Source organism: Arachis hypogaea, chromosome 16 (genome assembly GCF_003086295.3).
Source record: "Arachis hypogaea cultivar Tifrunner chromosome 16, arahy.Tifrunner.gnm2.J5K5, whole genome shotgun sequence".
Taxonomy (NCBI): Eukaryota; Viridiplantae; Streptophyta; class Magnoliopsida; order Fabales; family Fabaceae; genus Arachis; species Arachis hypogaea.
Genome location: NC_092051.1, coordinates 133,695,885 through 133,709,832, shown reverse-complemented (window position 1 = coordinate 133,709,832; position 13,948 = coordinate 133,695,885). Strand labels below are relative to the sequence as shown.

Below are 13,948 nucleotides of genomic sequence, written 5' to 3'. Positions count from 1 at the left end.
AGCAAACTCCCTTCCATAAATTCGAATCATTGCTCCTTCTTCGAACAACAGGAAGAATATTGTTTCCGCACTTGTATTTGGACCTAAGCACCTTGGCCCAAAGACTATTATTCTTCTCAACTAAACCTCACCTAATTTTCATCATGTAAGCCGCAGGTTTAACTCCCTTGCATGGTGAACTCTAAATCCCCAGAATATATATTACTGTCAATTTGACATGTAATGATGATCATCTATAATCCGAGGCGGATTTAAGGGGGGTCTAAGGTGGCCATGATCCCCCAAATTTTTTTTAAAATTAATATTATTAGTTTATTATTATTATATAATTAATATATATATATATATATATATATATATATATATTATATACTAAAAAAAATTTATATGTTAATAACTTAATATATATAAATTATAATGTGTATTATACTATATTAGTAACAATTAACAAATAGATTTAATAAACAATGAAAGTGTATAAATATATAAATAATTGAAAAGTTATTGAAAAAAATAGGTTTGGATTAATGTAAAAAAATAATAACTATAAAAAAAATTTCTTGTTTTGATTTTTTTATGACAACAATAATAAGTGAATAGACTTTTTAAATAATAAAAATTATTAAAATAAGACTTTAAAAGAAGATGAAAGACGAATTTTTAGCAGATTATATAATTGTATATGTTAAAAAAAGAGAATTCTTCAAAATTTATTTCAAATGGTAAATTGATATTTTAGTTATATGAAATATCACAAAACAAATTTAAAAATACCAAAACCCTAAAGTATATAGTTAAATGTTGATTTCTGTATATTAATTTTGATCTATATACTATAAATTATATTTTGTTAATTTTTTATCATGTTATATTTAATTTATTTTATATTTAATTTAGTCCTCCTCTTCTAAAATTTCTGGATTTGTCACTGTCGATAATGTGAATTTTTTTAAATAAAAAAAAGCTCAATACATACAACACTTTTATGATAAAAGAACAATAAAAATATTAAAACTTATTTCTTTGTCATTTTTTATATTATTATCAACAACTAAATTTCACTCTTTGTAATTCTTAAATGACTTATCAAATAATTCACTATATTTAGTGTTTTATATTAGAATATCTTTTTATTTTTATCCAACTAAGTATTTTAAATAATAAAAAAGAATTTAATCAACTACTTTTTAAACTCTTCTTTTCTCGTGTAAAAGCTGATATTTAATTCTTAAAATATTGCTTAATTGTACTTAAAGTAATCCAAGGTCTACCAAAATCAAATATCTAAGCGCACTGCAACGGACAAATAAACTCACAACCAACCAACAAGCAAATGTTGAATGTTTCAATACTGTGAGCTCTTGACCTTTTGTTGTGTCAGCTATGGTAGGATTAAATGAAAATAATATATAATACAATATTCTGAAAATTCCTTTAAAAAGAAGCAAATTGAAAGTTGTGCTATGCAATATTAGCAGAATCCAGCAGTAGTATCATCAGAACTAAAAGAAGGTGGGATAACAAAGTGCCAAAGCTTATTAACAACGCTAACTCTGTATTTCATGCACAGAAACTCCTGCGCGTATTGCTGCTCAACCCTCCCATCCACGTCATGGAGGAACACGTGCGTCACGCCCGGCCTCTTCCTCTCACGCGCCATCACCGCCACCGAATATATCACCGCCATCTTCCCCGGCGACGGATCCTCTGTCCCTCTAGGCGCGTCGATCATGATCATATCCCAATCACGATCGTACGCCTCTTCCGGCAACCGGCTCAGGGCAAGCGGACAATGCTGGTTGCCCTTGAGCGTTAGCTGATTCCCCATGCATTGCGCCTTGTACGTGGACAAGAGCGTGTCTGCTTCGGAGATGCGCGTGGAGTAACGCACCGTGTGGATGTTTAGGATTGGAAATCGCTTCATCGCCGAGAGAGTCCACCTTGGATTCTCCTCGATGAATAGCGTGTTGCCACGTGGATTTAAAGCGTCCCACATCAGCGAGTCATGACCAACGCCAAAGATGAGGAAGTTGCATGGAGTGAGATATTGTATGACGTCGACCAGCTTTTGGATCTCGTTAGGGGATTGTGGGGGAATAGTACGCGCCGTCGCGAAGTGGAGGATGCTGACGAGGGGGCTCGCCGTGGAGCTGAACTCCTCGGCGATTATTACCTCGTTTTTCGTGAGTGGCACGAAGGTGGGCTCTCGGTTTTCAGGACAAGTAGTGGTGTTTTTGGATTTGAGAAGGGTCCGATGGAAGAAGAACAGGAGGACGATGGCGACGGCGACGAAGGCGCAGGCAAGGATGGGAAGGACGTGCGGGTTGCCGGAATTTGGGTATCTCTTCCTGGCGTCCCTTCTGTTGTAAGGTTGGTATAAATTGAAAAACAAAGGTTGCATGATTGTTGTGCTATTGTTTTTTTGCAAGGGAGAAACCTAATTAATTAATGAGTACAAATAATACATTTCTCTCCACTATGTCGTGGGACACAGGTCTGGTGTGATTGATCTTGAATGGATGTGTCGTGGAGAAAGGTTCATGGAGATGATGAAGTACGATGTTGTACTTATTCAAGTTTGACGTGGCACTCCTTGGTTGATTGGCTTGACCCATTGTTTTCTATAATTAGCTTGATCTACAGAGACATTTGTCACCCACCTGTGTGTTAAAAATAAAATGTGAATCAATGTTAGATATTGCTGCATCTTCTTTCAAAATTAAAAAAACTACAAAATCATCGAATGTTGCCTTGCTTATAGGCACATGTCTTTTAGAAACGTTTTACCTGCTCCCAGTAAGAGAGAGATCATTGTTCCAACTTCAAAATTTTAATGTACAACATTGGCTCATGTCTCCAAAATGTCAATGTGGCTGTTGCATTCACCTCAATAATCAGAAACGCTTGGTTCATGCAACGTATCGGTAGATATACAACTAATAATGTTTTTAAGATAGGATTCATCACTAAAATTCTTATTTAAAATATATTTATATTATTCTCTTTGAATCCACAGTGCTCTAGGAAGTAGGATTTAGGAACACCTACAATTTCTCATAAATTTTATATTTTGCTAATCAGTCCATATTAACTCACTGTTTATGGAAGAAATTTTGGGGAAAACCCAAAAAAGTAAGTCACGTTTCTATGTAAAAATAGTTTTAGTTGTTTTATAGTGGCAATCACTATATTTGGGAAATATAATGGTCATCAAAAGGTGTAAAGGTTTTGTAAAATTCTTCTCAATTAAATATTGGTTTAATTGAAAACCTAAGACCTCATCATCTTATGAAACATATAGTTGCATAAGCGCATGGCACAAATTAGGCAAAATGTGTTTATGAACATAAAACGCAATCTAAAAGTGCAAATTTGAGTTAGAAGGGAAACCACATCAAATTCCAAAAGATAATGAAATGTAAGTTGTCCATATGTACCCAGATTTGATGTAGAAAAGTCATTATCTTATGGGGGCCCAACGTGAACTTCAACTTAATCAGCTTCTTCAACCTTTTAGCCGAAGAAAACCACGGATTTTATAAAGGGGCAACATATCAAGAATTAAAGATTGAACATTTAGCAATTGTTAATTCAAATTGGTTTAAAAAAAGCTAATTATCTCTTTGCTGGGTTTTTTGCTGAACAACTCGAGGAGCAAAGGTCAACCCTTTGTTGCGGCGACCAAAGCTGATAGAGGAAGGAGTAGAGTCAGAAGTGCTCATTCTAGAGACTGCTGAAGTGAGGTCATCTATGGCTGCATTTTCGACTTCCATTGTTTCTGATGCATCCTCCTTCTGAACAGATTGCTTGCGCTGAGACTTTAACCTCTGTTTCTTTGATGGTCGAGACTTCTTGAAAAAATCGAATGAGGTTGGGAATTTGTGCTTGTCAACCAGATGCTGCTGCCTGCTACTGTAGGTTTTGAATTTCAAACCACAGCCTTCCACTAAGCATTCATACTGTTAAGGGGGGAAAAGAGTATTAGATAGTAATGAGATGATCCTATAAAAGAAAATAAAATAGATCATAACAAGCTAACTATGAGCTCTAGAAAAGAAATAAGAGACATAAACAAGCCAGAAAGTTCACGTGCAAAGCCCAAAGAAGATTTAATCATGATCTATTGTATAAAACCAAATAGTACATGAGGCTTCCCTGTTGACATTTGAGTTTATAAATTTATGTAAGAACAACAAGGTGCAATGCGATGCTTTCTTAAAGAAGTTACATGTCATTGTTAAAAGAAACATAAACAAAATGAATATCTCATGATGATGAAGCGAACATAATTGTAATAATTAGTCAGTTGATAAACAGAGAATCATAGTGTCAGATAGTTGCAAACTGCAAGGAATCATTTCATGCTACCATAATGAGTGACAGATGCCTATACCACATCATAGCCGCGTGCAAGTTTCGCCTGGAAGAAAGAATCATGAACTTCAGATAAGTGTATGCTGAGCAGACGAGAAGTTGGGTAGACTCTGGAGCAAACTGAACAGGATGCAGTATGCCTTGCATTATAGTGATTTTCAAAATCCTCGATTGAAGTCAGGCGTGTTCCACAACCAACAATTGGGCAAAAAACTTCCCTACACAAAAATGACAGCTTCAATAAAATATTCAATAAATGACAGTTAACCACGATCTTATTGCAAAATGCATGTTCTTCAATAAAAGTAACGTATTGAGTTTAATACAAATAAAAACAGGAGGAGAAAAAAGGTAGAATTAAAAGGCAAGGAAAAATATTTAACACTGAGAAGCAAGTAAAGAACCACAAAGAACACAAAATACATCACTCGCTGCTCAAAAAAATGACTAGTTTCAGCTGCTTCTAATCACATATGTCATGCACATTGTTCTTCTTTCTTTTTTTTCTTTTTTTTTTTCACTACCTTTTATTTTTATTTTTTAGCAAATGGATGCTTTAATTAAAATTGGTACATGATGCCACATATTGTGAAACATAGGGAAGGAAAAACAAGTATAAGCACTTAAAGGATCAATACCTTCCATCTTGGATGCAATCCTCAAGTTGTTCATTCTCTTCCGTTAATTCCAACGCAACCTTTTAAATTAAAGACGAAAAACGAAAGAAAGAAAGAAAGAAAGAAAGAAAGAAAGAAAGAAAGAAAGAAAGAAAGAAGGAAAAGGAAATAAGAATTACAGTTCAAAACTTGGAACTCAAGTTCACAATCATAAATCATATGGACAAAAAACCTAGAGCACTGTTAAATAAATTCCAAAATTGTTATTTTAGAATAATAACTATTTCTTCTTTCGTATCCCTCATAATCTTATATGATCATTGTCAATGGCGAACACAAAAATGCTGATGAAATGGAAGCAGATAACATTGGGCAATGAAATTCTGTTAGCAATTAAAGAAAGCTTGATGCAAGCTCATCACTGCCTTACATGTAGCTACTACAATTACAACTCATATCTAATTGTCCAAGTGAAGTGCAAGTTCGATTCCCACTTGAAAGTCACCACCATTGATGAGAGCAAGGTGCTGGAAGATTATAGAAGTTCCAATGTTACTACATACACATGATTAACCGGCAAGCATGTGACACGTCAAAGAAGTTGGATTAACCCTATCAAATAACAGCTCATGTTTGAAAGTCAAGAAAACCGAATCAAGTGATGCACCACCATTTGACTTGATCGCCAATCCATATATAAAGGATTTGAAGATTCATGGTTTGATAAGTGAAGTTCATAAATTGACATGGGTTTAGATTAAGTCTCTTCACTTCCTCTCCCATTAAGAGAATTAATAGAAGGAAAAGTCTAGGGAGCCAGCAACTTTTATATTTTCTAGCCAGCATTTAACCATCAAAAGAAAAGTGAGTGATTTCTCACCATTGGATGTAATCTGCCATTAAAAACACTATTGATGACCAATTGATGGTTACAAAATACAAAAATTGCTGGCCCCTTAGCATTGTTGTCCCTCTTCCTAGTACGTTGTTATGTTATTGTTTAGAGAAAATTATATTGAGATCATCTGGCAAATAAATTGTGCGTTTTTAAACTTATAAGTTCAAATTTCCGAAAATGAAAAATAAGGGAGATGAGAGAGAGAACCTGTTTGGCTAGCAGTTCACGTTGGAGGTTGCCAGAAGCGAAGAAAGGAGAGTCAGGGTTGAACCTACGACGAAGGGGTTTCCAGAAGGAGAAGGATGTTAACTCAAGATTAGGGTCAACCTCCATGGCCATCGCTGCCTTTCTTCCTTTCCTTCTTCACTAACAACAAAAATCAATTCAATAATTCAATATATCACATGTATATGAGAAGAAATCGCATAGCAGAATCAGGGATTCAATCATTCTGGACTCATAACAGAATAGCACAGCGGCGAATTGAGGATGCCTACCTGAACTGACGCAACGGAAGCACCAAGACAGCGGCGTGCCGGCGATGACGCCGTGGAGACAGAGAGAAAGAGAGAAGAATCTCGACGAAGGCGACACTCGAGAACAGCGACGACGAGGAACTCCGGCAACTCGGCGAGAGCAGAAGAGAGGACCAGAGGCAGAGAGAACCCAGCCATCCAGGGTTTCAGTACAGAAAGGGGCGAATATGGGGCAAATCCCGGTTTACGGGTGCACCGGTTAATTTCGGGTTGGGCCTCCGTTTCATTTCTTTGAGTAAGACCCGTTAAGCCTTTTTTTTTGTCATGACCCGTTAAGCCTGAATATATCAAAAAGACAAAAAGGTATTACTTACGAACTATAGATGTGTTCGTTTGCTTTTTTTTTTTTTAAGAAAAATATAGATACACAATGTAACTTTTCTCTCCTTTCTTTGTGAAACACCTGATCTCAGCCACCGTCATGAGGGGCGGCTTTGTCCGTGGAGGACACTCACGGTCCCATGAACCTAGAAAATTCACTCGGAAAGAAAATGATCAAGTGCAACCGAACGTTAAGAAAGTCAGAACAGAGAGTGACGGATGTGAGTTCATAGGGGAAGAGCTGTTGGTTCCCAGGGAGGAAGATTGGATGGTGGGAGAGCAGGAGGGAGCACCAGCAACCAACCGTCCTCAGCGCTTGTTTGTTGATGCAGTCAAAGGAGGTAGAAGGCCATCGGCAGCAATGGAAGCAGAGGACCAAACCCAAGAATCTGATGATGTGGAAATGAATTCAGAAAAGGAGCACTCTGAAAGAAGCAAGACACAAGGCCAGAGTTCTAAGAACGTTGAGAAAGACACTCCTGAGATAAGAGTAGAGAAAACTGATGGAATCTGCAATGTAGTGATCAATGAAGCGGCCTTGAAACAGTTAAGACACCCATGGTGGGATACACTGATAGTGAAGTTGTTGGGTCGAAAAATCTCTTTGGCAGTGTTAACCAGGCGACTGGAGGCCATGTGGGGAAAACAAGGCAGTATAGAAGTTATTGATCTTGGAAATGACTTTTTCATTGTGAAGTTTTACTCCCAAGAAGATCTCGATTTTGCGCTAACAGGAGGCCCATGGAGAATCTTTGATCACTATCTCACGATTAGTTTTTGGAAGCCAAATTTCAATCCAATGGAAGCATCTATTGAATACACAGCAGCATGGGTGAGACTTCCAGGATTAGCGATTGAATATTACGAGACGAGTATGCTAGAGAGAATTGGTAACATTATAGGAAGAACTATAAAAGTAGATTCTAACACTGCTGATATATGCAGAGGAAAATTTGCCAGGCTGTGTGTGGAATTAGATCTCACAGCCCCCCTGGTTTCACATTATGCCATTAATGGGGTGAAGTATGTAGTGGAATATGAAGGCATACATAATATTTGCTTTTCTTGTGGAATGGTAGGGCATGAGAAGACCAACTGTCCCAAGAAAGTCCAAACCCAGAAAGCCCCAGAAAGCAATAATGGTGGAACTGAGAAAAATCAGGGTAGCCGAAGTGACAAGGGGGAAGGGGGTAAAATTGGAAATAATTGTGTGAATGAGGGCAAAAAAGTCTCAGAAAGAAATGAGGATGAATCCTACGGCCCGTGGATGGTCGTTCAGAGGACAACGCGTGGAAAGAAAACTGACAGGAATGCAGAGGCAGCAAGTAGTGGAGGAAATGGAGCGAGAGACAATCAGAACGTACAGGTTAGTGGGAGTACGAGGTTTGATGCTTTGCAAATGATAGAAAAGGAGAATTCAAATGATGAGAGAATAGCTGCCAATCATCACAGTAAGAGGAACCCCATGCCTAATAAGACAATTATCCAGTCCCCATTAGAGACAGCTAACCCGAAAAACAAACAGCCCAACCCAAGGCCCAATTTGGATAATCACACTAAAGCCCCAACTCTAGCTTTCCAACAAGAGATCACATCTGGCCCATCTTCTAGTAAGCCACAAAAGACCGATAAGGATAAGAATAAAGGAATATCAACTGAGTCCTCTAATGTTTCCCCAACTGTTAACCCAAGCTGTGAACCCAACTCTATGAATCCCACTACTACCAACACAAACAGACTACCCCTTGTTCCCAATAACCAGAGCAACAACGTCATCTCACAACCCCCATCCCCTTCTGATTCCTCTCGCACCATGAACAACATGGCCCCCAACATATGCTCCCAAGAAACAGTGATACCTGAAACTTTACCAATGGATGAGGATGTGGAGGCCGTGGAGAATCCTGAGCCAGAGCCACCAGATTTTAGCTCCTTAGAACCAGAGCTTATGATGGAGGCAGCCAGAAAGTATGAAGAATGTTGCCAAAAAGGATGTACTGGAGAAGACGACATAATGCAATTGGAAGGAGAGCATATCTGTGGAGCAAATATGGAAGCAGGACTCCCCGGAGAGGGGGGGATGTTGGAGCCCATGGTTTAATCTGGGGTAAGATCCTCTTGTCGTAGACTAAAATGATTTTTATGTCGTGGAATTGTAGAGGAGCGGCTAGCAAGGCCTTTAGTCGCACTCTTAGAGAATTAACCAAGGTGTATAAACCTGATTTAGTTATTCTTATGGAGACTAGATGTAGTGGTGATAATGCAAAAAAGGCTATCAGAAGTTTTGGGTTTGATTTTTATCATATAGAAGAGGCTCAGGGATACAGCGGAGGTATTTGGATTATGTGGAAAGATCCAAATTTGGACATAAGAGTTGTCCAATCCAGAATGCAATTTGTTCACATGACTATGAAAAATGGCTCTAATGAATCTTGGGCTCTAACGGCTGTGTATGCTAGCCCCCAAGAATCAAGGAGAAAGGAGTTATGGGCAGAGTTGAAGACTATAAGTGTCACCTTAACTGGAGGGTGGCTGGTAGTGGGAGATTTTAATGATATTGCTCACCCAACAGAGAAGAAAGGAGGTAGTAGAGTTGACATGGGTGCTTGTAAGAGATTTAAGAGTTGGATAGAAAGTTGTTCGCTCATTGATTTGGGGGCAGTAGGAGCCAGATTCACTTGGAGAGGTCCCCTGTGGGAGAACCTCGACAGAGTATTCAAAAGACTCGATCAAGCACTCTCTAATATTGACTGGGGTTTGATGTTCCCGGAAGCCAGAGTTGATGTGTTGGCCAGAAGAAATTCTGATCATCACCCGTTGCTGATCAATACAAAGCCTCAAGCTAATACGAGAATAGAAAAGCCTTTTCGCTATGAAGCCATGTGGAGTATGCACCCTGGACATAAGGAATTCATCAAACAGGCTTGGGAAAGCAACCAACCACTGACAACAGCGCTTAACGGGACAACGAGGCATCTGATAAAGTGGAACAAAGATGTGTTTGGACATGTTGGAAGGCAGAAGAGAAGACTTATTAACAGGATTGAAGGCATACAAAGAGCTTCCAGCTATGGGAAAAATCCATTCTTAGAAAAACTAGAGGCGAAGTTAAATGAAGAATTAGAAGACATTTTAGACAAGGAAGAAGTTTTATGGATGCAGAAGTCTAGAGATCTTTGGGTGGTGGATGGAGACCGCAATACCCGATACTACCACACTAGAACAGTGATTAGAAGAAGAAGGAATAAGATCTTGAAGTTGAAAGACCAACAAGGAGATTGGATCGAAAAAGATGAAGATTTGAAAAGACATGCCATTGATTTCTTCAAATGCTTATATGAGGAAGAGAATGAAACTGGTGGTGGCCTTGTGACTCAAAGCCAATATCCACCTTTGGAACCTAGCATCAAAGAGCAGATTTACAAAAAACCAGAGAAGAATGAAGTGAAATATGCAATTTTTAATATTGGTTCGCTGAAAGCGCCAGGACCGGACGGATATCCAGCCCTCTTCTTCAAAGAAAACTGGGATATTGTTAAGCAAAATGTTTTTGATTATATCCAAACTGTGTGGTTGAACCCAGACACAATAAGAGACAACAATGCAACCCTCATAACCCTTATCCCGAAAGTGAAACAGCCGGACTCAATCACCCTTTTTCGTCCCATTTCATTGTGCAATGTGACTTACAAGTGTGTATCGAAGATAATAGTAGAAAGGCTCAAACCGACCTTGAAGGATAGAATTTCTCCGTATCATTCAAGCTATGTTCCAGGGAGAAAAATCCATGATAACATATTGATTGCTAAAGAGATGACACACATTATGAAAAAGATGAAGGGGAGACGAGGATTCATGGCTATAAAATTTGATTTCGAGAAGGCCTACGATAGAGTTCGCTGGAGTTTCTTGAAGGAATGTCTAGACGGTTTCGATGTGGGAGCTCAATTAACAAATCTCATCATGGAATGTGTCTCTTCAGTGTCCTATAACTTGCTGTGGAATGGTGGGAAGACTGAGAGTTTCAGACCGACAAGGGGAATCAGACAAGGAGACCCCATCTCGCCTTACCTCTTTGTTATTGTCATGGATAAGCTCTCTCACTTGATTGAAGACCTTGTGGCTAGCGAGTCTTGGAAACCTATAAGTGTCGGAAGACAAGGACCGAAGATCTCCCACTTGCTCTTCGCAGATGACTTACTAGTGTTTGCGGAAGCAAACGAAGAACAGATACAGGTTGTGATGAATTGCATGAAGACCTTCTGTGAAGCATCAGGCTTAAAGATTAGTATTTTAAAAACATCGGTGGTGTTTTCATCAAATGTCAAAAAGGGAGAAAAAGAAGCAATTTGTAAAAAATGCAACTATCAGGAAAAATCATGTCTGGGTCGATACTTGGGAGCAATGCTAACAAATCACAGGAGAGGCAAGGACAAATTCAAAAATGTTGTAGAAAGGATGCAGAGTAAGTTGAAGGGCTGGAAAATGAATTGTTTGTCATTGGCGGGCAGGATTACTTTGACAAAATCGGTTCTTAGTCCGATGACCAATTTTGAAATGCAACATTCAAAACTGCCAAAAGGTCTTTGCAATGAATTAGAGAGAATGCAGAGAAGCTTTATTTGGGGAGAAGGGCCAGACCAGAAAAAGATTTATCATCTCAATTGGAACACCTTATGCCAACCGAAGCTACAAGGAGGTTTAGGAATGAGGAAGATCCAAACTATGAATGATGCTTTTTTGTTGAAATCAGTTTGGAGATTTATAAAAGAGCCTGAAGCGTTGTGGTCACAGGTGCTTATACACAAGTATAAGGAGGGTCCTTGCTTACAAAGCAAACCCACTGATTCTCCTTTTTGGAAAGACATTACAAAATTATGGCCTACTTTAAAAGAATACTGCTCAGTTGCTATTGGAGATGGCTCTACTACCTCCTTCTGGAATGATGTTTGGGTACAAAATGAAGGATACCTCAGCAGCAAAGCTCTCACACCCATTCCAGAGGAGCAAAAGAATTGGAAGGTAGTTGAATACACAAATGGCAGAGGCGAATGGGATTTAGAGAATCTCGTGGCTCTACTTCCCACAGAAGTCCTAAACAAAATTAGATCAATACCTCCACCAAAGGACAGTCAAGGTGAAGATAGAATAAGATGGAACCACACGGCAAATGGAGATTTCACAGTAGCTTTGGCCTACAGAATATTAATAAATCACTCATCCATGGAGACTAAAAGGATATGGAAAGTCATATGGAGGTGGAAAGGACCAGAGAGGATCAGAGTGTTTATGTGGCAAGCAGCACATGGAAGGCTCCTAACAGCAAGTAGAAAATCCCGCATGATGAGAACAGACCCAAACTGTCATAGATGTCATCGAATACTTGAGACTGGGTTACATGCTCTAAGAGATTGTCCATATGCAGCATCAATTTGGGTCGAGTTGGTTCAACCTAGTGCAATTGCAGTTTTCTTTGGAATGAATCTGGCTGAATGGTTAGACTTTAACCTCTCAAATCAGATCGGAAAATCATCAAATCACAACTGGATAGATGAATTCTTTGTAGCGTGTTGGAGAATATGGAAGTGGAGAAATCAAGACCTCTTCTCACAACAACAAGCTACAAGGCCAAGGAATGCGGTAACAATCATTAGGGACTCAGTGAGCAATTATAAAGAAGCAGTTAAGAAGAAGCTAATTAAAGGGGAATCTGAGAATATTCAAAACCGCCGGCAAGCCTGGGAACCACCACCCAGGGGTTGGGTGAAATTAAATACCGATGGATCAGTCAAAGAAGAAGCAAAGAAAGCGGGTTGCGGGGGACTTTTGAGAACGCAACAAGGGGAGTGGATTGGGGGTTTCACTGCAAACTTGGGATACTGCCAGATAACACAAGCAGAAATGTGGGCAGTTCTATATGGATTACAAATGGCATGGAATTTAGGAATGAGAAGGGTGATTGTGGAGATGGATGCCATAGAAGTTTTAAAAGAAATCAACACACACCAATCAACTAAAACAATAGATCCAATTCTAAGGGAAATAGAAGAGTACAAAGAACGTTCTTGGGAAATTAAGTTCCAGTATGCAAACAGAGAAACTAACCAATGTGCAGATTGGCTTGGAAAAATCAGCACTAACCATCAATATGGATTCAATTTCATTGATAATCCACCGGCGGACATAAAGCACTTGCTGCAAATAGATGCTGCAGAGATACAAACTTCTTGTAGTTTGATAAATTTGTAATTTTCTTTCTTTGGGCTTAGGCCCCTATGTTTACCAAAAAAAAAATAATGTGAATAATAGATATATCGAATGTGTGGATAGTTATTTTAATATTAAAATTTAGGTGAATAATTTAAAAGTATAATTGTTTTGATTTAATTGATAGTTATTCATATTGTTTAAAAAAATTATTAGTTATCTAGCATAACTTTTTTTTTAATATTGTGCCTTTTGTTTCTATTGTTTTATTTCATAAAATTTCAACAATACAAAATACTCAAAGTACAAATAAAACCGATTCTGAGTTTTCTGAAGGAAACGTTTTTGGAAAAAAACATTATTTTTCCTGCTTGTTGGGCATTGAGAAACCACCAAAAATATAAAAGAAAACCCAGCGGTACTTCCCTACTTGGTACCGAACAAAAATAAATTATAATCAAATTGGGTTGGTCTAATAAGAATAAATTATCATTTGTATTTATGAAAGATACAAACGTTGATAAATATATCTATATAAGAATAAAACGATAATTGTATCTATAGAAGATAGTTTCCGTGTACCAAGAATACCCTAACGGACTAATTATGTAACCAACATTCGGGTACTCTTGGCATACGAAAACTATATTCCGTAGTTATAATTATCGTTTTATTCTTATATGGGGACATTTGTCAGCATCTGTATCTTTTATAGATACAAATGGTAATTTATTCGGTCTAGTAATTAGCTCCTAGTTTATTTAAATAAGTATTAGAGGTATAAATTTCGCCTTTTACAATCCTTGATCTGTCCGACTAAAAATTATTGCAAAAAAATAAAAAAAAATAAAAAATAAACTCCATTGTCCCACCAACTTATTTATAGTCATTAGTCAAGATACGTTTTACTAATATTTCGAATCAAGTTACTGCAAGGCCAATAGCAAATAGGGGTGGCGAAACTTGAAACAAAATTTTGGGGTTAAAAATTTAAT

The 13,948-nt window shown here is 38.0% G+C and overlaps 3 protein-coding genes across 10 annotated transcripts; 1 reads left to right on the top strand and 2 right to left on the bottom strand.

The window, feature by feature from the left end:
- Positions 1-1,471: 1,471 nt before the first annotated feature.
- LOC112757607 (arabinogalactan O-methyltransferase 1-like) lies at positions 1,472-1,996 on the bottom strand. Its single transcript, XM_025806163.1, has one exon. The coding sequence runs from the start codon at positions 1,994-1,996 to the stop codon at positions 1,472-1,474; it is 525 nt and encodes a 174-aa protein (XP_025661948.1).
- On the top strand, positions 1,990-2,698 carry LOC112755085 (uncharacterized). Its single transcript, XM_025802985.3, has 2 exons — positions 1,990-2,370; positions 2,495-2,698. Exons 1-2 carry the CDS (start codon positions 2,006-2,008, stop codon positions 2,580-2,582), a joined length of 453 nt encoding a protein of 150 aa, XP_025658770.1. The 5' UTR covers positions 1,990-2,005; the 3' UTR covers positions 2,583-2,698.
- Positions 2,699-3,377: 679 nt separating this feature from the next.
- On the bottom strand, positions 3,378-13,001 carry LOC112755083 (uncharacterized). 8 transcript variants are annotated; one of them, XM_072221251.1, is made up of 6 exons: positions 12,888-13,001; positions 6,387-6,703; positions 6,097-6,255; positions 5,013-5,071; positions 4,394-4,592; positions 3,378-3,959 (listed from the first exon to the last, which is right to left on the bottom strand). In XM_072221251.1, the coding sequence occupies exons 3-6, from the start codon at positions 6,226-6,228 to the stop codon at positions 3,612-3,614; spliced, it is 738 nt and encodes a 245-aa protein (XP_072077352.1). In that variant the 5' UTR covers positions 6,229-6,255; positions 6,387-6,703; positions 12,888-13,001; the 3' UTR covers positions 3,378-3,611. The 8 variants fall into 8 exon arrangements, with proteins under 8 accessions (XP_072077352.1, XP_072077350.1, XP_029149819.1 ...); XM_072221249.1 differs by having other exon boundaries at positions 12,852-12,992; XM_029293986.2 differs by having other exon boundaries at positions 6,097-6,250; positions 12,852-12,992.
- Positions 13,002-13,948: the final 947 nt, after the last annotated feature.

Coding starts and splice junctions, on each gene's coding strand:
- LOC112757607 (XM_025806163.1), bottom strand. CDS start 1,996: ATGTGGGACGCTTTAAATCCACGTGGCAACACGCTATTCATCGAGGAG.
- LOC112755083 (XM_072221251.1), bottom strand. CDS start 6,228: ATGGCCATGGAGGTTGACCCTAATCTTGAGTTAACATCCTTCTCCTTC. Junction 4,593..5,012: donor GATTGCATCCAAGATGGAAG/GTATTGATCCTT, acceptor ATTTTTGTGTAG/GGAAGTTTTTTGCCCAATTG. Junction 3,960..4,393: donor TTGCACGCGGCTATGATGTG/GTATAGGCATCT, acceptor CCCCCTTAACAG/TATGAATGCTTAGTGGAAGG.
- LOC112755085 (XM_025802985.3), top strand. CDS start 2,006: ATGACCAACGCCAAAGATGAGGAAGTTGCATGGAGTGAGATATTGTAT. Junction 2,371..2,494: donor GGCGTCCCTTCTGTTGTAAG/GTTGGTATAAAT, acceptor CGTGGGACACAG/GTCTGGTGTGATTGATCTTG.